At 57.9% G+C, this 26,428-nt stretch overlaps 1 protein-coding gene across 4 annotated transcripts; it reads left to right on the forward strand.

The window, feature by feature from the left end:
- LOC117640810 (KAT8 regulatory NSL complex subunit 1) lies at positions 1-25,850 on the forward strand. Of its 4 annotated transcripts, XM_034377707.1 has the most exons (13): positions 1-93; positions 1,451-1,783; positions 4,151-5,507; positions 20,969-21,489; positions 21,664-21,891; positions 21,984-22,076; positions 22,156-22,291; positions 22,396-22,503; positions 22,588-22,669; positions 22,761-22,920; positions 23,013-23,239; positions 23,327-23,503; positions 23,592-25,850. In XM_034377707.1, exons 3-13 carry the CDS (start codon positions 4,213-4,215, stop codon positions 23,709-23,711), a joined length of 3,147 nt encoding a protein of 1,048 aa, XP_034233598.1. In that variant the 5' UTR covers positions 1-93; positions 1,451-1,783; positions 4,151-4,212; the 3' UTR covers positions 23,712-25,850. The 4 variants fall into 4 exon arrangements, with proteins under 4 accessions (XP_034233598.1, XP_034233597.1, XP_034233599.1 ...); XM_034377706.1 differs by lacking the exons at positions 1-93; positions 1,451-1,783 and adding an exon at positions 2,893-3,044; XM_034377708.1 differs by lacking the exons at positions 1-93; positions 1,451-1,783 and adding an exon at positions 3,413-3,929.
- Positions 25,851-26,428: the final 578 nt, after the last annotated feature.

A 26,428-nucleotide genomic window follows, 5' to 3' on the forward strand; every position in this document is an offset into this window, starting at 1 on the left:
CGTGCTGAAAACAAAATAACGTCGGTCCTTTACTGTGCGCTTCATCATAAATCTCCTTTTCAAGAAAATCTGTTTCTCTCCCGACATTTGAAGGTAAGGACTCGATGATTGAAAGTAGAGTGCGTTTTTGACTTCACAGTTTCAGGTTTACACCGATTGTGCGCAATCTTTTCGTTTTGAGTGTGTCAAAGGATCAGCTACGAAGCCTCTAATATTCCCTGGCGATCTCCCTTGAAACACGGTTTTCGTGAAGGCTTTTAACGAATTTAGTTCATTTATGTCACATCTAGAACGTCTGCGAGCAGATTTGATACTTTTTCTGCACTTTACGTTCTGGCTCTGTGTGGGATGTGTCAGAGTTTTCTCCTGACAGATGTCCGTGCACTCTGTCATGTAGGCTAGGAAGCTACTTTCATTGGTTGCGTTTTAGACTTACACAGTTTTGTTTTCTCATCATAGAAAAGAAATTACGGCACCTAATGATTCTTTGGCATCGTATGCACCCAATAACGGTCACATAGCGTATGCACGATCATATTTCACTCGTACTTCGTTCCTGTTCGCTCTATGTGATATGTTGGGTCAGTTTGGTGTATGTCAGGCCCATCAGCTGATCAACCTCTGTCACACCAAATCTATTATTTCGTCAATTTACTTGAATGTGGCGTCGCTGTTGTTTATCTTGAAAGGATCAGTGCTATTAATGCATTGATTTGAAATGATCCCTTTATATGCTGTCAGTGAGTTGATGTCTTCTTCCATCTTGGTTAAGTTCATGAGCTTGTTGCTCTTTAGGTGGCCTTTAGGTTTGGGTTATCTTTTGAGTAAGCAGTTGTTGTTTTTGTAACTTGCCTCACATATTCTTCCAATCATGTCATTTCATGTTTTAATCAGTGAAACATTTTTATTTTATCTTTGTTTAGGATAATTTATGGCAAGAATCCTTTCAGATTTCAGAAATGTGTATCAGGGAGCACTATTAGCACACTTCAGATCAGTATGCACTAGAATGTTAGAACCAACTCATTAGCTTTGCTCACCGGCTTCACAGCCTGTTGTTTCGTCATAAAACCACATAATGTGTTTTTGTGTTGTAATTTTATGACACAAGACAGATAAATAATAATAAAATCATTGTTTTTAAACAATTTAAAAAAAAAAAACCCTCAAAACACACATTCACTTGTCATTATGTCAGATGAGAACAGAAATAAAAGTTAAACTTGATTTAAAGTACTTTTTTTTTTGTTTTGTTTTTAAACTAGCAGTTTTTAATTTCTTTGGGGACTCTTAGCAGTTTTGAATTGAACATAGATTATTTTCATTGTTATAATATTATTCCAAAGTGCATGTTCTTTGATGGAAATGGTTTGTCAGTGTACCCCGCTGCCTGATCTTTTTTTTTTTTGCCAGTGATGTAATTCTTTTTCGGTTAACTTTTCTGTTCTAGATGCTGTTTGGAGTCGTATCAGTGTCTTCGTCTGTGTTGTCAAGTTTCAAGTGCGACAAAAAATTAATTCCAAAGAGAGTTAACTCTCTATTCAGTGTCAATAGTGAAATCATTAGTGTTGAAATGTTGCTGCTCAAAAAAGTTCAGGTCTCAGTGATCAAATTATTAGTGGAAATATTGTGGCTTTATTGGCTGAATGTGTTGTGTGCAGTTTGAAAAGTGTGTTTAGAGTCAGTGTTCAAGTGCATTACCTTCTGGATACAATGGATTAACCACTTCATCACATTGGATATCTTCTTGCACATCATTTATTGGATATCTCTTTACTCTGAGGTAAGCTTATGCAAATATACGCATTATAATAGTGTGATTTCCTTACAGAGTGTGTCCCTCTTCATGGTACTAACCAGAAAATATGCATACTTTCTGAACCTAACTAAATTTACAGAGTTTGTCTCCTGTCTTCCCTTGTACCGTCTTTTCCCCCACAGGCAATATCTTTTTGCTCTTAAAAACGTAGATTGCACAGTTGGGTCAATGGCCCTATTTCGTGCAAATAATTTAAGTGCATGCACTTGTGGTTGGATTTGGGGAAATGAAAGTATTCAAGAATTTGAAAGTAAGGGGTGGGCATGGTGTGATCCCGAGCGTTCGGCTCTCGGCCGGCGTCGCTTGCTTTCGGCCTTCGTCGGCGAGGTTCGGGTGCCTTCGTGTTCGGGGGGGTCGGCGCGGCGGTGGGGGGAATTGGCGGGGCAACGTACAGTCCGTCTGACACAACTAGTCCGACTTTGTCTTAGGTTTGATTGTTTACTTTGCGCAGCAAACCACCTCATCACCCATTTTAATGGGTGTACTTCTCTTTCCTCACGAGTCACACGGCACTTCGTGGCACCGGCAGCGCATCTTCACGCGTGGGGTGCTATCGAGTTCGAGTGACTTCAGGAGAAATCGGGAAATCCTAGCGACGTCAGCAGTTGGACTTCATCTTTAAGTAAAACATTACTGGCCCATGCTGTCGTCTCTCTGGTCGCCTCAAGCATCTTTAGATCAGATTTTATCCTGGAGGGGGAAGTACGACTCGTTGGGTGTGGTGGAATGCGTGCGCCCCGATCGCTTGTCTTCACGCGTACCGGGTGCCCAGGGTACCCTTGGGAACTCGTAGCGGCAGTTAGAGGCATACCCTCGGAGAGGCTTTCGCCGACAATTGCAATTGCCTTTCCCCACGATGTTCTCTAGGCGACGCGGATGGCGGATGGCCGGGCGGCGTGGTTTGGACTCTAGTTGCCGCGTCACGTGGTGGCGGGGCCAGGTGGCGGCTGACGGACTATGGGCCCGGCCCCGAGCGCGCGTTGCGCAGGCGCGGCGCGCGTTCGGGAGGCGCTCGGCTCGGCTCGGGTTTTAAAATGTCGCATCGGCTCGGCTCCCCACCATCTCCCGCGCTGCCGACAGCCGTGCCGTTTCACGACCGAACCGAGCTCGGGCCTCACTTCGGGACGGCCGCCATTACGTTTCTCTCTCAACTTCGCCCCGAGAGTCGGCGACGCCTCGAAAGTGACCGGAAAATGTCTGTTTGTGACGAATTTTGTGCGTTATTGTGAGTACCGTGTCGGATCTAGGCCCTGTGGCGCTCAATATGCGCAGAATGTGTGTCCAAGCGGGCTGGGAGTGACGCGCTTTCAACAGCCAATCGGCAGTGGCGTGTGGAGAGGGGTCCATAAAGTGACGTCAGACTACTACCTGAACAACACACCAACTATTCGATGCAAACCAAATAATAAACAGTGCACAAAACAGACCGGCCTTCTGCTTCTAAAATCAAAGTGCAATTTTTCAAAGTATTTGTTTGTGCCTGCCCAGTGTCTCTGGACAGTGAAAAGTTTCGGGTGGAAGTACGGCGGTACTGCCGCAGTGAGCTCAGTAGTGGATGTGGGCTTCGGCCTTGGAGGTTCGTTGAGGTTTTTTCCGAGTCCGTCTCCGCTCCGCTCCGTCGTGGTGGATGGGAGCTGCGCAGAGCTGCGCCGCGCGCCGTTCGTTGGAGCCCGCAGTCCGCCCGTACGGCGTACTGAGCCCTGCCATTGTTCGGCCTGCTCCCTTGCATCGGCTGCATCGGCTCGTCGCCGCCAAATTAAGCCGTGGACTGTGACTGTGTTGTGTGTGCATACATTGGATATACGAGTGGAGCCTCGCGTGGGGCCTGGCTGGCGGTGCGGCGTAGCGGCGTAGCATAGCGCGGTGCTGAGCGGCCCGCCTGCGGCCGTGTGCTTGTGCTGTGCGCCGCGCTGCGATGTGGAGATGGTGTTTCTGGCTCTAGAACGCCGCCGCCGTCCGCCCGTTGGCATAGCTAGCCGTCGGCCAGCCCTGAGCCCTCCCAGCCCCAACCCCATCACGTGGGCCAGGGCAGGGCTGTCCCCGCGTCAAGCCGGTGGGCCCCCAGCCCCCTCAGCCCAGCAGAGGCCCTTGCCCGCAATGTTTGTTTTGAGTGAGTGGTGTGGACGCGACCGGGTATGATGGGTGCCCTCAGATCGCTTAGTTGGGGTTATGTGCGCCCAGACTGCTTCAAAAATAACTGTGACAATTGTTTGCCAGTGTCAGTCAAAAGATTGAATCAATAGTGAATGTTTAGTGTTGCTGCAACTAGCACTAGTCACTATGTGTCAGTGTTTGGAATCGAGTGTGATGTGTGACTTTGTCTGTCTGTAGGATCTGACTAATCTCATGGATGAGTGAGATTAGGAAAAGGCTTGGAGCCAGATGTGGTTGTCATGGCCCCAGCCTTGACGGAACCTGGTCAAACTCAGAACTTGAAGTTGCTCCCATCACATTCGTCACCTGCATCCCCAACGGCTGCAGTGCGTGCTGTGAGCGATGAAATCTTCTTCTGCGATGTGGCCCGGCATTTGAAGAGTGACAACATCCTCAACGGTAACGGTGTCTGCATCAATGGGACTAAGCTGAAAAACGGCTTGGGCAACCTCAAGCCAAGCCGTCCTCGTCTCATCATCCCTGCCGAGTCTTGCCTCACTCCGTGTCTTGACGTCTCGGATTGCAAGGGAGAAAACGGGGAAAGGAGCTTTATGATGAATAGTGACTCCTCCAACCAAGATCAATCAAATAACATGGGCCTACAGAAATCACATCCAGGGATGACACCCAGTTTGGAGGCAGGAGGTTTCCTCAAGGAAAGCTTCCTTCCACCAGAGGTGGATCAACTGTTCAAGAACTTGGGTGCTGCCATCAACAGCAATGATATCGGCCCAAACATGGACGAGTTGCTACAAGTTTTCAAGAGCATGGAGTCAACGGTAGAGGACGGCACATTGGAAGAAGCATTGTCAGCAGCGCAAGAGCAGGTAGAAAATGTGGAGGGAGACCCTATTTTTCCGATCTCAGAGGGTGCAGACCTATCTTCGGCCTTCAACTTTGAGAGGGATATTTTCAATGAATTGGAAATGAAAATGTGTGGAGATCCTGACCCAGACCCTCACATGCCTGATGCTGACACTACAATGACAGAACCTGCCAAAGAATGCAATGCCAATGAAAGAATAGAAGAAGCAAGAAAAAAGCAGTTTCAGTCAGAGCGGCGCTGTGAGTTTTTGTTGCGACGCTTGCGTAAATTGCAGTCTAAGACCATGGGCAGGCATGCGAGTGAAGAAATTAATGGATTAATGAAAGAAACACAACGCTTAATGGTTGAGGCTCAGACCCAAGCTCAGTCTCAGGAAGTGAGTCGGGTCAGGCCTCCAAGAACTATTACGCAAATGTTGAGGCAATTTGATGACTCGGCTCACTCAGCAGCCAACAATCGTCACCCTCAGCATCGCTACTTCGGTTCAGGGTCCAGTGATCGGACAGCAACAGTGCCTTTGGGCACAGATGTCACTGTAGTTGGCCCTGAACTGAGGGCGGAAGTGGAGAAGGTGGCTGGCCAACTTCATACCCAGTTCCGCATGGTGGAAAATGCCATGGATTCAGATGTGACTGCGAGCAGTTCTGGAGGAGAAAGCTGTGATGAAATGGTGTCCTACAACAACCCCCACCAGCAGCCCCTGCCTATGTAAGTTTCGCCTTCTTTTTTTATCTGTTAGCTTGGCCCTTGCTCGTCATTTCTGGTTGGCTTTATTCAATCGCATTCATGTCTTCTGGTTAGTCTGACGTTCCCTCTTTAGTTTCATTCAAGTGCACTGCCCTATTGTGGCTGCCTGTGGTCTCGTACGTATTCCAGTCCTCTTAAGGACTAACATTGGCAGCTGTATACATTAAAATCACTTGAATTGTTAGTTGTGGGCATGTCGCTCTAAGGATTGCGGCTTTGGCCAAATGTACCTTAGTTGCATGAAACTTGGTTTATTTTTGTCTTCCACGAGATACTGAACCCTCCCAACCTACGAGGCTTTAAGTTCCAGAGTTCCGTTTTGTTTCTATTTGGGATGCATGTCACTGCCCGGCCCGGCCCGGCCCGTACGACTCGCAGGGATTTTACTTTGAATGGGGCCTGCGAGTTGTACGCGCCGCGTCGCTGCGCGCTACATGAATGAATCACTGCAGTCTAGTCTGTTTATCGCCGTCGTCGTCCACCTCGGACTCGGAGCTGGCGGGCCGAGCGGGCCGAGCGGGCCTAGCGGGGCGGCCGGGTGGACTTTGCGTCGGACGCAGGACGTAGCTGGACGTACTTCAGTAGCGTACGCCGCCCGGGTGGCCGGGCTTCGCGCTACGCCAGGGCCAGGCTACGCGCTTCGCGGGGGGAATGGGGAGCGAGCGGGGCATGGGGAATGCCGCGCGTTGCTCCGCGTTGCCGCTCGACTGCGCCGAGCAATTGCCTGCAATCTGGTTTGGTGACGGTGGGTTGGCTGCAGCGCTGCAGTGTGGGTCATTCCCTGTCTTGGGCCGCCGAGCTGGACGCCGCCGTCTGCTGTCTGCATGCGCTGCTGCTGCTGCAGCTGCAGTGGCCCTCGATAAGGCCTTTGCCAGACTGGCGCGCTATCGCCTTGGACTTGCATCCTTGCCAGCCGTCTGCGATCACGGCCCGGTCGCGGGTTCGACTCGCGGCGGCGGCGCCGCGTTTTTGCTCTTTGTCTGTTGGGTGTTGACCCCTAGGCGGGGCGAGGCCGGCCCAGAGTGGCGTGCCCCTGCCGTGCCGGTGGCGTGCTCGCCAAACTCGATTAGGCAGAGCAGGCAGAATCGATGGAGGCAGGGCGGGCAGTGCGCAGGGCGCCGCGGGTCCCCAGGGTGGCCCACAGGTACCTCAGGGTTCCCGGGGGTGGTCCCCTTGCACTCGGCGGGGTTGGTGAACCGCGCTCGCGTCGCTTGACGCTCTCCCTCTCGCGCAGGCACAGGTACTACCGCCCAGCGTCCCCCCTCCCTTTCCCCCTTCCCGCCACGGGGAAAGGGACGGTTTTAAACGTCCGCCGGGGGCGTAGCTGTGGCGGGGGAATGCGACGGGCCTGCGGGGGTCGGAAGGGCGCCGTCGGCGGGGTCCTCCGGTTGCGAAGGGCGGGCAGGTCTTGATGACCTGTTGCGGCGAAGTCTTGTTTTAGCCGCGGCGCGTTTATGACCCTGGTGTTGATACGCGCCGTGGCTGCGCGAGGCTGTTCTGACGCACACGCGCTGGAGTTGTCGCCGACGGAATTCGTAAGGAGCTCGGCGCGGTCGCCGCGGCCAGGGTGGCGGCGTGGAGATGGGATCTGCACTCGCTTTGTGGGCTCGGTCGCGGCGTACCAGGCGGCGTCGGCGGCCTGCCTGACCCCGGCGAACAACGGGTTGCTTTGAGCGCGTCCGCCGTCCGCCCCTCCCCTCCCCGCCGTCCGTCTACCAACGGTTGCTCTAGAGTTCCTGTTTAGGCGGGCGGCGGCAACCCTTGCTTCCTTCCCGGCGGCCGGCCGGCCAGGGCCCTGCAGGGTCGCGGCGGACGGCCTACGTGTGCTTCCGCGGCCCCTCCACGTCCACGCCCCCCTCGCATGTCGCGGGCCTGGCCGCGGCCTGCTTCTATATCGGCCGCGTCGATCGATCCATGTTTGCGTATTTATTTCTTGTTTCTGTTGCGCTGGCCGAGGGCCTGGCCGCCGGGCCGCGCGGCGCGGACGGTGTCTTGGTGGCGACGTCACGGCCGGGAAGCTGGCGACCGCGGGCCGCGGGGCGGGGTGCGTACCCCTGGCGCTGCCCCTGGCTCCGCCGCTGCGGTGCGTCGCGGGGCGTGCCGGCCGGCGGGGCTCTAGTCCTCTCTGTCGCGCGCGTTGGGCCGCGGTGGCGGCGCGTGGTGTGCGACTGAGAGGGAGGTAGGGCACCGGGCCCACCGGGCCGCGATGGTGTGGCGCGTTATTTTAAGTGTTGCCGTTCGGACGCGCCAAGCCGCCAGTGCCCCGCCGGACACAGCTGGGCGCGCCGTGGGCCTTCTTGGCCGCGGCGAGCTCCCCTGCGGCGCGGCCGGCGTGGCGCGGCGTGGTGCGGGGTAAGGCCCTTTAGTCGTCCCGTGGAAGTCCGCGGCCGTTAGATAAGCTTGGCCGTGGCGTCGTGTGGCCGCGTGTTCAAATAGCCTCGCGCGGCGCGTAGCGCTCGGCGTAGCGGGCCTCGCTGCACTTCGTTTTTAGCCGGGCCTTTGGTTTCCTTCTTGCTGCAGTGCGCGGCACGTGACTCCGCGACTCGCTCGGATGCAAATGTCCCGGGTTCGACGACGGCCGCCGCCGCGGTCAGCTTTATTTCTGACGCTGCTGGCGGCAGGCAGCAGGCAGGCAGGCAGCCCCGCGATTGGAGGAATGAGGAAGTTGGCGGTCTCGCTTCGCGCTGCAGCTCGCTGCCGAACTCTCTCGCACCCGCGGGTTGCGGCCCGTTCCGCAGGGGGTGCGAGGGAGACGGCGCGGCGTTGGCGGCGTGTGAGGGATTTGGTTGGGGCTCCGCGGCGTGGCGGGCTGATAGCGTGCCTTTGTCTTGGAGCGCTTAGCCGGCTGGCTGGACTCGCTGGACTCGCTTCGATGCCAATTGGCCGGAGCCCGTAATTTGGGCCCCGGCCTGGTCCGGCTTTAGTCGGGCTCGGCGCTTGGCCCAGCCCGCCTCGCCTCGCCGCGCCTCGCCGCTGTGGTGGCGGCAGTGGCCAAGCCAGGCGAGGCGAAGGTGCCCTCTGCGGCCCCCGCGGCCCTGCAGGCTGACCCCGCTGTGAAAACAAACTGGCGGGGGCCCCGGGTTCGAGTCCCGGCGCTGCCGAGGCGGTTTTGGCGCGGACAAAGGGAGCGGACCCGCGAGTGTGGCGGTGACGCGCCGCGCCTCGCCCGCCGCGTGGTGGCGTGCCACACGGCGTGCCCCCGTTGCGCAACCATGGTGACGACCCTCCCCTCTCCTCACCCCCGCCTTTTTTACCTATGGGAAAAAGAAGGGGGCAACGCTTTTCGTGCCCCTCCCATGCAGTGGCCAACTGAAGTCGGAGAAGTGCGTGGCGTGTGTGTCGTTTTGGACGCGCGTGAAGACCGGGCGGGCCTGGAGCGATCCGACGCCATGGCGTGGCGTGTGTGTTTTCTGCTGACGGGCAAGCCATCCGCCTGCCCCGCTCTGCCCGGCTCCCCCCTTGCCGCTCTGTTGGGCAAGGCGATGTCGTTGCACTGGATGCTGGGCCAGCCGCGCTGATGCAAACTCCCTCGCGCACCCGCAGCGGGACGGCTCTGAAGAGTGCTGTCTCTCTCGCACCCCTGCGGGACACCCCTCGAGTGCGACAGAGAGAGAGAGCGAGACCCGAGTCGCCTGTTCAAATTGAGCCCGCAGACAGCCCCACGTGGCCCCGGCCGCGGTCTTTGTCCACCGCGTGGCTGCTGCGCCAGGCTGCGCTGCGCCGCGCTGCACCCACTGGGGGCCCCATGGCCCCGCGCCACGCCGTGCCGTGGGCCAGTCTCCGGGAGGGTCCGGAAGGGTCCGCGAGGGCCCCGCCAAGGAAAGGGGCGTCGCGGGGCCCTCGCGGCGTCACGTGACACCCAGGCCGGCGGCCAGCAGAGCGATTCCTTTCCGTACAGTTCAGCGCTCCGTCTCTCTCGCGCTGAGAGGCGTTCCTCAGCGGAGGGAGAGGGAGAGAGCTCCGTTCGGAATCAGGCTGCCGACGACGGCCAACTTGGCGGCGGGGGCGGTGCTTGAACCCGCGGCCGCGGCACGCTAGTTCGTAAGTGTGTGTGCTGTGTGGGACCGCGGGAACGTCGACCGACTGCGTTTTCCCCGCTGAGCTGCTTGCCAGTCGAAAAGCGTCATTTCTTTCTTTGTTTGCGAGTACGTAGCAGTTTTGAACGGCCGCAGGCACGGACGTGTTTTGCCGCGCTGGCGTTGGTGTACCGTAGTGTACCGTAGTGTTGTCCAGGTGCTGGTGGCGCCTGGCGGGGACCGCGAGGACCGCGGGGTGACATTGTTGCGAGTTTGGCGGCGTGCTTTGCTCGGGGGCGCCTCGGGACGCCCCGCCCCGCCCCGCAGGCCGCACCCCTGCTGGCAGTGCTGGCAGGCCGGCCCTCTTCTCCCCCTTCCCACGGCTTGGCTGTGGCTGGCGTTGCAGATATGCCCCCGCCTGCATCGAGCCCTCCCGCCCTCGTTTCTTCTTTTTTGGAGCGCCATGCGGCGACGCATTTTGACCCTTTTTTCTGTTTTTTCGTTTCCCTTTCCTTTTTTTTTTGTTTTCGCTCGGCCCGTCGAAGCGAACGAACGAGGCCCGTTAGCTGTCGCCGCGCTTGGAAAGTGGCGGCAGGGCGGCAGGACCGCAGGGGCACTGTGTGGTGGCGGGGACGTACTGATCCAGCGGCGTCGCCCAACGCGTGTCCAACGCACAAAACAATTCCAGTGCCCAGGGCGTGCCGGGCGCCTGCTGGGGCGGCGGCAGTCTTTGTGTTCATGGAAAGGACTTTACGTCCCTTGAAATTGCTGTGTACAATAAAAATTTGAACGGCCTGGGTCTTTTTAGGTCCTTGTGGTCATAAGAGTTATGGGAAAAGCCCGAAATTATGTTTTTTTGTGAAGGCTTTCTCTTTATGACGTTGTAAAAATATGGTAAAATTTGACTGGATTTTCATACTTTCTGAGTAAGACAAAGTTGGAAACATTTTGATTCTACGTTCCTGGAGAAATTTGCGAGATCAGTAAACTCTGGAGATTTATATTTTGATGAAATCTCTGTTGTTGGCCTAGGCCTCTGTACTGTAGACGCCACCGCCACCTCTCCTCCACAAAAAAAAATCAGTTAATTTGGTTAGGTTACGCCCCCCTCCCCTCCTGTTGTGAGTCAACCCGGCGAGCCCGGCAGGCAGGTTTTTGGGGCATGGGCACGGCACGGGTCAGCCTGTCTTCGTGACCTCCCTCGCTCGCTCGCCCAGTGCGGGGCCGCGGGGCCGCGCGGTGCGGGGCCAGGGCGGCCAGAGCGGCCGGGGAACTGTGTCGTGCCTTCACTTTGCCAAACTGATGGAGTCGAGTCGGTCTGCCCGCTTCGCTTGCTTCGCGCCTCTGCTGCGGCGTTGCCGCGATGCCGCCCTTCCGCCCCTGGCTGGCTGGCTGCCTGCCTGCCTGCCTGGCTGCCTGGCCGGCGGCGAGGCGGAGTTTTGTTTTCATTTTCATTGCTTATTTGGCAGAGGCCCGGGGCGGGCCGGCGGCTTTATGATGCCCGTCGACGACGACGTCGTCGTCGCCTCCATCGAGGCCCCGTGGACTTGCAGTGGAGAAAGTGACACTCGTCCCCTTATGTTGCCCGTTGACACCGCTGGTGACACACGGCGCCGCGCTGCGCGAGCCACTGTTGTGGAGCTACACCGTAGCTGTTCTTTGTCGTCGCAACTCTTTGGCCACGAATGGGGGGTGGTGGGGGCAGCTCGTCATGAGGAAGGGAAGTCCTCGGGCGGGGCGGGGCCCTCTTATGCGGGCTCAGATAGCAACACCACCACCCTCCCCTCCCCCCTCGGGGCCAGTAAAGGACGTCATTATTTGGAGGATGTTTTGAAGGGGCGAGCGCGTACAGTGTGCATGTGGCGTGTGTGTGTGTGTATGTGGAGAGGGGGAAGGGGAAGTTGCCCACGCCCCGGCGGTCCCCGGCGGGGATTCGAACCGTAACCGCGGCCGGCGGGACTGCAGGATGCATGGCGGTGCATGGCGGTGCACGGCGAGGTCTGTCTTGTTGGGAGATTTGTCGACGAGGAAGACGGCGTCGGTGGCGCCGCAGAGCGCAGAGCTGGTGGCCGAGCGTGGCGGTGCAGTCCCTGACCTAGGCCAGCCCTACGAAACCACGCCACGCCCGCCACGCCGCGCCGCGCCTGCAGCCCCCCACGCAGGGGCAGCTTTGGCAACGCCGCGAGCGGGGCCACGCTGGGCCCCGTCGGGGGTAGGGAACACTGACCGGGGAAGGTGTCGCGCGTGCCGCGCGTCGCAGGGGTGGTGGTCGTGTAGGTGCACTGCACTGCCTGTCCCTCCCTCTGGCGATGGCGCGTCGCGGCAGGTGCGGTTCGGCGTTGCTGCTGCGATGTGATGTGCTCCCGATTCGGCGAAACCTGCAGGCGCGCCGTGCTGGCCGTGCTGGCCGTGCGGACGGAAACCTTCCAAAGGCTGGCCGGGCTGGTTCTGTGTGACGCGGTCGCGCGGTCTCGCTCGAACGCTGCTGACTCGGCTCCCTAGAAACCAGACCAGGGTTTCGTGTTCGAGGCCCACTCGTCAGAAAGTGTTACGGGCAGATTAGATAAACTGTAGCCGCCCTTTGCGTGCGTGCACGGCGTGCACCGTGTCGACTTCCTGGCCCGCGGCTCGCTTATCGCTGCAGCTGATCCTTTGCCGCATCTGCAGCCAGGTGCGGTTCGGTGCGCTCTAGGTGCGCCGGGCTTCGGCAGCTGCCCAGCTTGCCGGCATGGCCGTGGAGGCCGGGGCCGTGGTCGTCCGAGTCAAGTGAGCGGCAGAGCCGGGCAGAGCGGCCCGGCCGGTACGGCTCTGGAGTTGCTGGCTGGCTGGAGACGCTGAGGCTGCCGGGAGACGTGGCAACGCCGCAGTGAGGCATGGCACTGGCTGCGTGCGGGGCGGCGCGGGGCCCCGCCGGGGTCGGACGCGTCCCTCGCCGGCCGGCCGGCACGCCAGCGCGGCGTGGCGGCGAGGAGGCGTGCCTGCCTGCCTGGCGTCGGGGACGCCCGCCGGGGACGCCGGTGAGGTGACATCCGGGAAGCAAGGAGCAAGCGCCCGACGAGTCCGGCAGCTTGGGCTCCTGATTTGATTAGCGTCTTTCACCGCCACGCACCCGTCGACGTCGTCGCCGTCCTCTTGTCGCGCGCCCGTTCGTCACCCCCTGATCGTGCACCCTCACCTCTGCCGCCACACCTTCGCCGTGAGCCTCCCCGCGCCGCCCGCCGCGCACCCTCTGCGGGGTCGCGCCCGCGAGGGTGAGCGCGCCGCCCACTCCGCGCCCAGCCCACTCGCTCCGGCAGGCAGCCGGCCCGGGAGATATGAATTCCGGCCTGGCTTGATGTTTTCAATATCGCCTGCCTGCTCGGGGTCGCTGCGGGGATGGTGGAGGGTCGCGGGCCGTACGAGGCAGTATTGGCTGCGCGCGGTGCGGGCCGTCCCCGCTGATGCATATGCGGGTCGTGCCATGTCCGCGTCGTGATCGAAGAGGACCGTCGACAACGACAACCACCACGGCGTTCAATCCACGCGATTCCGAGCCGAAGGCTCGTTTCGTCGCTCTGTCTCTCTCGCACACCATCGGATCGCCATACGAGTTCGACGAGCTCGCCGGAGTTTTCCTCGAGCGCGTGCTGAATTTAGATCCGGTGGCGCGCGGTGCGGCGCGGTGCGCTCGGCTGTGGCGCCGCGCGCCGGGATGGAACCGCAGCCGCGCAGCGAGGCGGCTGATCGGGTTTTGGCGGCGCGGCCACGAGACGGCCCGGCCGCGGCACGCTGCGGCACGCGGTGGCGTTGATAAGGCGGCGGTCTGCGTGCATCGCGCCACGATAGCGGTCGAGTGTGTTGACAGCCGTGAGTTTAAAACGCCGCGGCCAAAACGAAACCCTCGGGACCCCCATCCAAGCGCCAGCCCAGCCAGCCCAGCCCCCCAAGGACCCGCTGCCCACGCACCGTGGCGGCGTCCTTGGCCAGGCGGGCCAGCCGGGACGGTGTCCGTGGAAGGCAGGTTGCGGGCACCGCGGCGCCGCACGTACCGAGGGGCCTACACTGCGGTGTTACTACTTTGTTGGGTGTAAACCGTGCGCTAGGCGGGCTAGGCTGCGCGCGGTGCGGCGCGGTGCGGGGGGTGGTTCCAAGGTCACGGCCGGGCCGTGCCGGGGCTCTGCCGGGCCCTTCTGCAGGGGGTGGAGGCGAGGCGCGTCGCGTCCGTATGGCCGTGCCCGTCAGAGTTGCCGCCACTCCGGAGTCGTCGCGGTTTTCTCGTCGACGGCCTCCACGGTGCTGCCTGCATGCAGGGTGGGCGCGATGGCGACGGGCATGGCGTCGTGGAGGAGCTTCCCCGCCGGCCGAGGTCCGCCGCCAGTCGGGACTGGGGTGCTGGCAGGACACCCTCGGCGACGTCGTTGACGGCGTGGTGACGAGTCCACGCGCGGCGTCGGAAATGGCAAGGGCGTGCCATCGTTAGCCGCCTTGATGCTCCACGTCGGGCGGCTCGGCTCCGGCGTCGGCGAGGCGGCTGGGCGCGGCCCCCGCGCCACGCTGCTGCGCCACGCCGCGCCACGCCTCGCCTCCACCCCCGCGGAATCGATACCGCCCTGGTGGGGGCTGGGGAGGAGGGGCGCCCGCCAAGTGGCGCCTCCTGTCTCTGTCTGGCTCGGTCGGCGCGGCGTGCGCCTCGCTCGCACCTCGCCGGTAACGAGATGGGCAGGCGCGGAGCGCGGAGGGAGTTGCGCGGCAAAGCCGGCCAGCGGACGGCCGGCTGCCGTGGTGGCATTCCCTCGGCGCGGGGAAACCCCGCCACGCTGCCGATTCTGTAGCGCGCGCGCCGGCCGTACCCAGCACGGCGCGGCACTGTGGGCAGTGCGGCTCCAGGCGATGTAGGGCCTCGGCAAGCCTCGCGGTCCACAGCCCGCGGTGGCGTCCCCCCACCCCGCGCAGCGGCAGCAGCAGCCGTAATGACTGCGTTACGCAAGGGCGATGTGTGCCAGTGGCGTGCCAGATCGACGCCAATGACACCCCTATCACGGCCCATCGCCACCGCTCCCCGCTTGGCTGCCGCGAGAGCGTAGCCGGCGCTCCAGCGCGGCTCCAGGCTTCCAGGCCTCCAGGCGGGGGAACTGGAGCGACGCCAGCCGCCGGCACTGCCGCAGGCTGCAGCCAGAGGGAATTCCGCCTCGGCGTGCCGGACTTCGCGTCAGAGGCACTGTAGACATTTTGGAGCGTTTGGCTCTGTTTCGGACATGGCTCACGCGCGTCGTGTATCGAGCATGTGGCGGTGGCGGCCGCGGCCCCGGCTGCTTGGCAGGTGGTGGCTAAATGTGCCATCATTACGAACGACGCGAGGCAAAACCGGTTGAGCGCACCGCCCCCCTCGCTCGCTCGGCCGCGAGGGACGCAGACGGAAGACGTTTTGTAGATGCGTTCCGTTGCACCGCCGGCCGGGCCGGGCCGGGGCGGCCAGCGTCGCCGATACGGCTTTCGTTTTCCTTTGGACGCACTTGTCCGTCCGTCTGTCTGTCTGTTCGTCCGTGTGGCGCGGTGCGCGGTGCGTCCAAGGACGAGGATAAGGGACCATCCAGCGGTTTGCCTTCGGGGCGCTGCTGCTTCGCTGGCCGCCGAGCCGTGCCGCCTGCTTGCCGTGGATAAACGCAGCGGCGTGGATGCTCGTCGGCCCCCGACCTTGCCGTGGGCGTGGCGGCGCGGCGGCGCTGGATCGAGTATCGAGTCAGCCACAGTCGTCACCAGTCCATCACCTAGCCGGCCGGCAGACTGGGCAGAGCAGGCGGGCCTGCGGCCGGCCTACCTGGCGGTTATCTCGCGGCGTTTTGACGCCCTTCGGCCTTCGGGGAGTCCGGTTTCGGTTTCCCGCGCGCGGAGTGGAGTGGAAGAATGGACCGTGGCAAAGGCGCCGCCGCGGTTTTGGTTGCCCTCCGGGGAACCGGACCGCGAGAGACGCCTTCGCCGCTCTGTCCCTCTCGCGCTCGTGGCGGTGCGAGGGAGAGAGCGACGAAACCGCTCTCTCGGAATCAGTCTGCTGAATTTGCCGCGAGTGAGTGACTGGCGCGACCCCACCGCGGCTGCGCGGGGGAAGGGAATGAATGGGAGGCAAGGGGAGGGGGCACTGCAAGGACGTTGACTGCCGTCTTGTGCTGCACCCAATCCATCTCGAGCTGGCTGGCTGGTGGCGTGGCTTCTCGGACTGATTCCGCATGGCGTTACGTCGCTATCGGTCTCTCTCGCACCGATACGGGACGTGCCGAGAGTGCGAGAGGGACGAACGATGTGCTTTGCGAGCGGGACGACAAACTCGGTGCGTTTTGCCGCACGAACTGCTGCTGCTGCGTTTTCCCAAGAGCAAGGCCCTCCCTGCCCTCCTCCCCCCGGCCGCCCCTGGCCCTCGCAATCATCCCATTTGAGAAGGCCCTGTATGGTGCGGTTGGGCTGTGCCGTGGCTGTGGCGCGCAGTCGGCGGCGTAGCTGGAGGCAGGAGGCGGTGCATCGAGCCCTGCTGCTGGCCCTGCTGTGCGCTTGATACGGCCCCGACCGCGGTCTGTGGCGTGGATGTGCCACGACGTACCCACCGCGCCGCATGCGCTTCGTGCCGTGCGGTTGAATTTCCCGCCGCGCCCCTCCCTCTGTCTCTCTTGCACTCGTTCCCCTTTTCCAGCGCCGCCATTGTCAGCCCGTCTGTCTGTCTCTCTCGCTCTTCCGGCGGCCTTTTGAGTCCCGGGGGGTAATTCATGCTGCAGCCAGGTGCTTGCAGTTCGCGCCGCCTGTCGGCCCTGTCGCCTTAGGACCCTCGAGGGCGTCGCTCACGCCCCTCACCCTGCTGCAGCAGCGAGGGCCTGAGGTTCGGAAGGGTTTTGAGTGGCTGCCCGCCCGCCTGGCCGCCTGGCTGTCCGTCCGCGCGTCGACTCCAGGGCCCTAACGAGAGCGTTACGTCAGGGTTTGGCTTCCGTTGGCGTCGTGGACGCCACTGTGAACATGGTCTTGGCGGTCTGACCAGAGCCACCCTCCCAGCCCACGCTGCGTCCACGCTGCGTGGCGGTGTCCAGGGCGTGGGTCGCCGCCGAGCCCCCCGGCTCATTTTGCCTTGTTTCTGCTGGCCCAATTCGGGTCCGATTCATTCATGGACACGACAGGTGGCGATGGCAGGTGCGTCGTGATAGTGGTGCACTACGCCGTGTGTGTGTGAGTGTGTGTGTGTCTTCGCGCCATGGCCCATGCGGCCGGCTCGGCTCGTCCGTCCCGGCAGGGCCGCTGCCTCGTGCGGCGCGGCTGCGCTGCTCCGCTCGTCAAGCCGGCGAGTAAAGCTGCACGCCATCCCGGGCCGGCTCGGCTCGGCTCCTCTCCCGGGCCGGCAGCAAGGCGGCAAGGCGCGCTGCGCGGCGCAGGCCGGGCTTGCCGGGCTGGGGCTGGGTCGCGCCGTTGCCACGTGGCCGTGCCGGTGGCGGCGTTGCCGGTTCGCCTCCCCGGTGAGCTCAGCGGAGCGCGGAGCGGCGAGGCGCGGCGCGCCTGTTGGCTCTGCGGCTGCCCCGGCTTGGCTCGCTCCCGAGCCCCGCCCCAGCGCGGCAGGACGAGTCGAGCGGCCGGGCCGGCGGCGCGAACCCGATCCGTGGCGGTGCCGAGCCGAGCCGCGCCGCTCCCCCGGCGTTGTCAAAGGTCGTTCAAGGGTTCGGGCGTGGCGTTGGCCCCCCGGCTGGCTCGACGTTGACGTGGAGGTGGGGTTGGCGGGGCCGTGGCTGCCCATTGGCTGATAGTCGTTTGGCGCTAGAGCCAATTGTGAAACCTAGGGGGCGTGCTTGATAAGGGACGCGCCGGGGACGCCGAGGAGGCTGGCGGGAATGGCGTGCGGGCGGTTGACGCCACAGAACTTCCCCCTCGGGTTGGCGTGGCCGCTTGCCGGCGGGTTTGCCCGCCAAAGCGTGGGCCGCCTGAATGCGCGGTAGAAATGCGCGGGTACTGTGAATCCGGGGGCCATTTTCGTCGCTCTGCCTCCCTCGCTCCCTCGTGGACGCCCCACGAGGGCGAGAGAGATGGAGCGACGAAAGCGACTCTGGGAATCGGTTTGCTGGGGCTCTCGGCCTGCGCCGTACAGCCCGGTCGTGAACTATCGGTGGCCGTCGCTACCCCACGCGCCGAGCTTGTCCATGAGGTTACGTAGCGCGGGGTAACGACCGCCCGCCTGTGCGGGCATTTGGCGTGAAAGTTTTTTTTTGCGGTGTGCGCGTCGCGCGGGCCGGGCTGTGCTTTGGCGCGGTCTTTCTAATGCGTCTGCCGGCCAGGAGGACCACGCCGACGACCTGACGGGCCGACGGACGGACGCAGTGCGGGGCCGCGGGGCCGTGTAGTGTGGGATGAGGTCGTTGCCGTTCGTGCCGGCCGGCCCCGCACGTGCGTGCGCGCCGCGTGCTCCGCGTGCGTGCCTGGGCGTGGCGGACTGCGAACGAACGCCGAGCGAACGCCCGTCCTGCCGTCCCCCGTGCGCGCCGCAGCGTCGAGGACCCCGTGGGGCTAGGCAAGCTAGGCCCGTGGGGCCGCGTGCGGAAAGTGGAGGGGTTGACGGCGTGCCCGCGCCCCGCCCGACGCTGGATTCCCACCAGGAAACGCCGTGGCGGTAGGCATTCCTTCGGGTTGCCCTGCCGACCGGTTGCCTAATGCGGCAGGGGTCCCAGCGCCTTGTAGCGGGCCACCCCGTGGCAGGGTTGTGGTCGGGTTGCCTACCCCCGCTCTGGCAGGGGCTCCGTCACTCCGTGCCAGCCCTGTCCTGCTTGCTGCGCGACGGCGCCGCACACCTTGTCGTTTTTTGGCGTGTTGTTGCTGAGCATGTGGCACGGCGCTGTGAGTCACGCTTTATCATGACTGCTCGGCTGCTTCGTGTCTGTCGGGTCCTGCCTGCTGCCTGCGCGCCGAGGATGGCGGTGGGGTTGGCTGGTAGGCAAGCCGGCCGATGCAGCTGGACCCCTGACTTTGCAGTGCAGTGCGTTGCTGCTGTGTTTGCCGGCCCCGAAGGCCTCGAGGTCCGAAGGAGCGAAGGCCTGGCCGCGGGGGCCACGGGGCCCGCGGTGGAACAAACAGGGTGTACAGCCCGTCCAGACTTGCAGCGTTAGCACAGCTTGACTAAAGCGGCTTGCTGCACCGCCTGCTGCCGCCTCCGCCGCGCGCTGCACTGTACGGAGTGAGTCACGAATGCCGTTCGTGTCTGTGCTGGCCTGCAGGCCGTGCAGGCCGTGGCGATCGGGAAGGTCGATACGGTTGGTGGCCCTGGTGGGTGCGCCGCGACTGCCGCGACGGATGGGGCCGGTCGAGTGGCAGCCCTGGCGGATGGATGGCGCCGCGGTTTGAATGGGTGCGCGGCGCAGTGCGGCGACGCGGCGCGGCTTGCCGGGGGTCTGGGGGCCGCGTTACACTTGGGTTATCGGACCGGGAAGCGATAACGTATTCAAGTCCCGTGCGGGCCGGCGGGGTGCGGGGCGCGCTGCTGTGGCCGTGCGGGCCGGCCTGCCTGCGCCGGCCAGGCTGGGCCGGCTAGGCCGCCGGGGGCGTGCAGGGCGACGCGCAGCGCAGGGCGATCTGCAATTCGTAAGGAGTTGGTTGCGAAGTGTCGCAGCCCGGCCCGCGTCGGCCTGGCTGCCTGGCCCATTTCCCCCGGGACGTTTGGCGGGCTTTGCGCCGCTGCTGCCGCCGGGGCGTGCAGGTCGTGCAGGGCCTCCAGCGTGATTGATTGGAACACGTTGGCGGGGTGTGCCGGCCTGGCCTAGCCCAGCCTGGCGCCGCGCCACGCCTCGCCATGCAGCCCGTGCAGCTGTCCGCTGATTGCCAGGGCCCGCTCCGCCCCGCCGACACGTGGCCGGCTTTATCTCGTAATCAAACTGTCGAACAACGCTCTCGTCTGGGGTTCGAGTACCGGGGGTAATGGATTCTTTTCGGGTGGTGTATTTTGTGCGCTGTTCCAGGCTGCTCTGCTCTAGGGCCCTGCGACGTTCTACAGTCTACAGCCCCTAGGCCTCTCTGGCTTGGCGCTCGGACCGGGCGGGGCGGGGCGGGGTTGCCCGCGGGGAGGGCGCGCGGGCGGGCGGGGCGGCGCAGTAGAAAGGGATCGATGGAGGCCTGGGCCGCGACCGGGCGTTGAACCGGGCACCGGGACCTCAGCTCCGCGGTGGCGTGGCGTGGCCCTGCCCGGCTGGTACCTACCCCTTTCACCCCGGCTAACGCGGCTAACGCGCTCTTGACTGCAGCTTGCAGTCTGTTCGCGAGGCTGTGTCTGAAGAGGCGTTGCGGCGCTGCCCGTCGCACTCAGGGAGCGTTGCGCAGGGGTGCGAGAGAGACAGAGCGACGAATCTGCTCCTGGGTGGCTGCCCCGCCCAGCAGGTTGATCCTCGCTACTTCCCTGTCACTATCAGGCACGGCTGCCGTGAGCCACAAGTGCCGCCCGGGTGATTTCGCGGACGGTTCGGCGGTGGCGGTCGCGAATTTGAGCGGAGGGGCGGCGCGGCACTGCCGGGCACTGCGTGTGACCTTGACTGCGGCGGGGAAGGGGGTGCGGCCGGCGGGTCGGACCGTCTTCCTGCCTGGGACTGCGGGATGCTTCTGAGCAGGGCTCTGTCGCGCGAGAGAAGGGAGAGACAGAGACGAGATCACTGTTTGGAACCGGCCCGCTGAGGCCGCGGGCGCCGCGGGCTCGGCAAGGGTTGAGGGAGCCCCGTTGGCCGTTCTCTCTCTATTCCCGGTCCGCCTCGTCGCCGCCTCCGTGATCAAGTGTGTGACTCGCCCCGCCATGCCCAGCAATGCCTCCGGCTCCTCCGATCCCCTTCCCCCTTCCCCGGAGTCCTGCCCCCCGGCCGCGGGGGGTGGGACGGGACGGGGCGAGGGCAGGGCGCTTGGCCCGGCGATGGGAGCCCCTCGCGCCTCGCGGCGTGTCTGAACCTGCCGGCGGGTCCGGCGGGGCGGCGCGCCGCGGCCTGGCGGCAGACCTCGTGGTGGTCCTCCTCCTCCTACTCGTCCTCGTCCTCTGGCGGGCCTGGGCTGGCGCGGGGCGGGCAGACGTCGCGGAAGCTCGCACCCGGCTGGACGCGCGCGCTGCGCTCTGCGCTCTGTATCCCGGCAACGTTGGCCCAACGTTTCATCAGACGAAGTAACCCGGCCTCAGCCGGGGACCATGGCGTGCGATGGTGGGGACACTTTTGGCTCTTTGGCCCGGTGCAACGTGTAACTGCACTTGTAGTGACATTGTTGCGTCATACCGCCGACGTTGTGTTGGGGTGATGCAATACCGTTTGGTGGCGGGTGATGTGAGAGGGTTGATCCTTGTATTGGGGTTTTGATTTTATAATGGTATGCCGTTGTGCATGGTACTGATTGAATCTCTTGTCACTCGATTCTAATGAATTTTGTTTCGTTTGTTTGTTGCAGAATGAAGAGAGCAGCCTGGAGATGGGCACAGGAGCGAGCAGGGGTGGCGAGTCGATGGACATGGCTTCAGGCTCAGATTTCAGATTTGGAATACCGCATACGTCAGCATACTGAGATTCACCGACAAATACGCTTAAACAAAGGAGAAGTCAAGTTGGGTGAAGCGCCCAGCCAGGATACTTCTCAAACACCTAACGGCTTCCACACTAATCCTGTGGAAGGGGTTAAAGAACCACCAGAGTGCATGGGAGCCACTGGCACATGCAGGACTAGACCTTTTATTAATACAAAGTTCCGCAAAAGGAGACTCTTGAATACTGCAGGGCTTCATCTGGTTTCGAAGAAAGCAGCCCGTCCATCCAACATTCGCTGTGGGTGCCGGTTACCCTTGGCTTGTTGTGCCTTGTGCACTGGACGTAGTGATCCCACATATCCCAGAGAGCAACCCGAACAATTGACGGTTCAAGAAAGAATAGCACTTCTTGATCCCGCCTATCATCCTGTTCTCTCCTTTCCGAGTGGTGAGTGTCAATATATATTGGGAGCGCTAATTATGAACTCATCACCAATAGTGAACATTTTAAAACAAAATATCACACTGCTTTCCAAGTCAAGGCCATGGAAGATGATGCTTCTTCCTGTTTGATTAGTGAGTGAGCAATTTGCAATAATTTGTACCTCCTTTCCACTTCAAGCAGATGTTCCTCAGAGTATCCATCTGGAAGCTTTGATGAGAACCCCTGAGTGGCAACAGAAAATGCAGCGGGCTGCACATAAATCTTCTCAGAGAGTACTGGAAAGGCGAGAGAGGGAAAGGGAGCGAGAGGCGTTTGATGATCTTCGAAACAAGAAACATGTGGTAGACCATAGGAAGAAGTACCAGAGGCTCAAGAAACCTGGCCACACTCTCGCCAACATTCAGAGTAAGTTTTACAAATAAATTTTTGCTTTGTATCTGAAATTTAATGGGTAATAACTCATTCTATAATGACCTCTGCTTTATTTTCTTTTTCAGAAATCAAAAAGAAGTTAGGGAGAAAACCGAAGAACCATGATACTGAGGCTTTAATAAGGCACAAAAGAAAGTACAAGTTCAGGAGAAATTCATGTGAGTGTCTCTTTTTCTTTTGTGTTTTATTTTTTGTGAACCCTTACTCAATAAGCACTTACACGATTCTTTCCTACAGCCCATTCAGCACACAACTACGATGATTCCGCTCTTGAGGAGCTTCGAGTTGAGGTTTCTGGCAGTGGACATCCCTCTCCAGCCCCATCACCTGGTGACGAGCGCTCTCACTTTGCTGAACGGACTGAGTCACTAAGGTGAGCCGCTATGAAATATTTTTAATTTTATTCAACTCATCATCCAAGTTTAATAAAGTCTCTACCGTTTCAAGATCAACTAACAGTTTTTTTTTATCTTTCAGGAGGAAACGAGAGAATTCTTATGACATTGACAACATTGTTATTCCTCACAGTCTTGCTTCATCTGCACGGGTAGAGAAGTTGCAATACAAGGAAATTTTGACTCCAAAGTATGTATTTTGGACTCACTATACTTAATCTTAATATCTGTTTCTCATACTGGCTCAAACTAAAAGTCATCCTTGTTTTTTAAGGTGGAGAGTGGTTGATCCTGAACCAATAATAGAATCTAAAAACAATGGTGGGGCTCCCCGCAGATCTAGTCATGAGAGTGATGTGAGTGTAATGTTCCGATATGTTTTATCATGTCAAGCTAAATTGGTGCCTCTTCAAGATATTTGTTTTACCTTGTTTGTTTGATTGATAGGTTGAGGACGTGAGTGATGAGACAATAATCATGAGGCATGAACGCTGTGAAGTGGAGGAGCGCAAAAGGTTTATGGCTTATGTGAAGAATGCCAATGCTAGACCTCGTGCTAATCGAAGAACGGATAGTAGAGCTGGCAGTAGTGGTGCCAATACACCAGGTAAGCTTAGCTAGAGGCTAGTTTGTTGCTGCCTTAATGCATTGATGCATCATACTCGAGGTTTAAACCTTTTGTTCTCTGTTTTGTTTTAGATCCCATGTCACCAAATACACCTGTGGACCCTCTGGGTGATGGTGTATCACCAATAACGTCTCCACCTGCAACACCTGGAGCTTCAACTGCTGAACATGATCCATGCTCCTCTTCATCCATGCCCGCTTCCATTAGCAGTCACTTTGCACGGCGCAGCAGGACCTTGTCTCAATCAAGATTTGTTCGGGAAGATTATGGTCGCTCAGCCACTCCAGATTGTGATGAAGTAGGTCTTCACCAACTGCTTAATAAAGGTTTAAAGCTTTGTCTTGGCTTCTTCACTGTGACACAAATTCGTTTATTTTATTCCCAGGTGGCACCATATGAGCCTCGCACATTCCCACTCTCTGATGAAGCCTATGAGAAGATGTTGAAAGTCATGCCTGATTGGTACCCTGCTCAACCGTATGTTGCCAGCAATCCATCCAGTGTCGTAGACCAGAGTGAACTGACTGATGATGTTGACATGCAAGATGGTACTGATGTGGTTGTAAGTATTATGTTGTGATCTGATGATTTGGCAATTGAATTGTTTTGTTGGATTTATCTGATAATTACTTGCAATTTTTCTCTTTCAGGGAGAGTCTTTACCAGGCACCCCTAGTACTGATACTGATTCAGCCCCAGGTGAAGGTGATGAAGATCCCAATGATCCAGAATGGACCATAGGAGAAAAAGAATCTGCTGTCAAGAGATAGTATCTCATCATAGAATACCATGCTGTGAAAATCTGCACTGCAATTAAAATGAAAATATACCAAAAAAAATTAACTTAGATATCTATATATATGTTGACATCTATATACATATACAATGCAATTGTGAAAGTGTTTGAACACACAAGGCTGGAACAGATATGACTTCACATTGTTAGAAGTTGCCACCTTATTGTGTTAATTCACATTCATATGGAGTCATTAATTTATGTGTCTTTATTTTATCTGGTTCGGTGACTACTGGGACAGGTGGGTGTTTGTAACACCGAATTACCAAACAACAAAGTTCATAAAATTGAAAGTTAAGATTCTTCCTGTTTTTATTCTTAAAAAAGGAAATTGTTTTCTATTTGTAAAGAAACAAAGCTAAGCTAATAATAGTTTGACAAGTGAATGGATGTAGATGTTATTACAATAACATTCTCCCATTATTTTCTTTTTTTCTTTCTTGTTGTTTTAGCAATTTTTTTCCCTTTTTTTTTACAGTAACAATTATTTTTTAGTGCAATTGTTAATGCACTTGGCTTTCTATTATTAATGAGTTCATAGTTTGTGAAAACCGAGCATCTATCTTCCTAACATGGCTTATTATTACCCAGTGCAAGAATGTCTTTCTTTCTGTTTTGTCACTGAGGGTTTTGTAAGAAAAAGAAAATATTGATGTTTCCTGTGGGATACATGTTTTGTGTATTTTGGACTAGCTTTCTCAGTAATGATGTATTCGATACTGACACTACATGAATAGATGATATATGCAAGATAATCGAAAAGTTACTTCATCCTAATATAATGTATTGACATACACACAACATGCATCTCAATTGTACGAAACTGGTTTGAGCTAGTTTGCAGCCTGTCAAGATATGATTCTTGTGCGGGTTGTGTGTATGCTAATACAATTACAGGGCCTTTTGGACAGGTTGCTGGTTACAAATTTGTGTATTCCCTTTTGCCTCCTTATGCCCTTAATGTGTCTTTGAAGACATTATAATCTCATGTATATCACCTATTGTTAATAATGATAGTCTAAACATAATTCTAGTGTATCAGTCACAGACTGAAAAAGGATAAAAACAAAAAAAATCCATGACTATATTCATATTTTCTTTGTCATGTGTAGGTCGATTAGGTAGTTTGATCTCTCGGTTTTTCGTATCTAAGTACAGGATGCTTTGTTTCTAATTTCAGAATCTTACTATTGTATTTGCATACTGTAGTGAGATTTGTTGTTGATCTGTTCTGCATTACAGAGTTGTTCGGTGATAATTTGTAAATGCTGCCTTGTGTAGCTGTTTTCTGTTAAGATGGGTGTCACATGTTATTTAATATTTGTTTCCTTTTTGTGTTTCAACTGTTTCAAACAACTGTACCTATCATTTTAAGTGTACCATGTTGAGACTCATGGACTGAAGTGTTAGAATTTTATTTCACGTATCTAGGAACTGTAAATAGTGTAAATGTCTGTAATAAATTACAACCTATAAATATTGTCAGTATTGTAGTGTAATTTTATACTTATTTTGTAGACTTGCTCTGTGACTGAGGAGTGTGTGCAAATTAAAATGAATGAATCCTAGTTAAGCATTTTAATGAATTGTGTTCTCCTACCTGACCTTGAACATTATAGCACTTTCATTGAATCCTCCTCCAAAAAACGAAAAAAAGTAAAAAATAAAATACTTCTATTGATGGATATTTTATGTATGTACCGTAAGAAGTGTCTTTCTTGATGTGCACCACATTCATCAGCTCTGATTTGCACAATTATCTTTCATTGGCAGACTGTGAATGTGGGTAGGCTTGTCTATTCACTTATTTATGTGTTTTTAAAAAATAAGATAGCAATTGTCTTATTTGGATATTTTGACAATGAACAACTCTTTTTTTTTCCTTTGCTTTTGGCGTCCCGGAGTATAATTATTCATTTGTTTGCTGTCCTGCAACTAATGACCACCTCTTGTCTCAATAAGAGACACGTGTAGTAATATTTCTTGGTACTGAAAAAAAAAATTGAGTGATTGTATTGTATATGTCATAGGTGTGAAAGGAGGTAATTTTCATGTGTTGAAAACTGATAAAGACTGTCAAAAAAGATAAATTAAATTTGGTGCTAACATCTAATTTCTTGTCTCTTGAAAGAACCATTATTTTCCTAGGCACACCCGCAGACGCTCGTAGAGCACAAGATTCCGAGAGGTCTCATGTCTCAGCGCCCGCCTCGAGCGTGGTCTTTCAAACGTACACAACTAAACTACCTGCATATGATTCTCAATACTGGATTAATGTGAATTCAGAAAATCCATTAGCACGCTCTTGCTTTCACGATAATTTTGTCGCGCTGGGCACATTCACACACGGAGCACAGAAACCCCTCACGCAATGCCGTGGCGAGCAGAGGCAGGCGGCAGCTCTATGGCCTCAGCCTCTGTTCCTGCCTGCCCCTGCCAATGAATGGACTGGCGCGTCGCTACCCCGCGCCCACGGCACGCGCGCTGGCGCTACCCCTCGCCCCAACCGAGCTGCGTCCGAAACTGCAGAAACGAGGCGAGCCGCGGCGGGGCGGCCTGCGGGCGGGAACGAGACGGAAACGGCGGACGGACCGCGAAGAAGAAAGAGGAAGAGCGAAGCAGCGAAGGCGCCGTGCCGTGGTGAGCTGCGCCGCGCCGGCCGCTCCTTCCGGGCTGGAGCGGGGCGGCCGC

Source organism: Thrips palmi, unplaced genomic scaffold, assembly GCF_012932325.1.
Source record: "Thrips palmi isolate BJ-2018 unplaced genomic scaffold, TpBJ-2018v1 HiC_scaffold_15, whole genome shotgun sequence".
Lineage (NCBI taxonomy): Eukaryota > Metazoa > Arthropoda > Insecta > Thysanoptera > Thripidae > Thrips > Thrips palmi.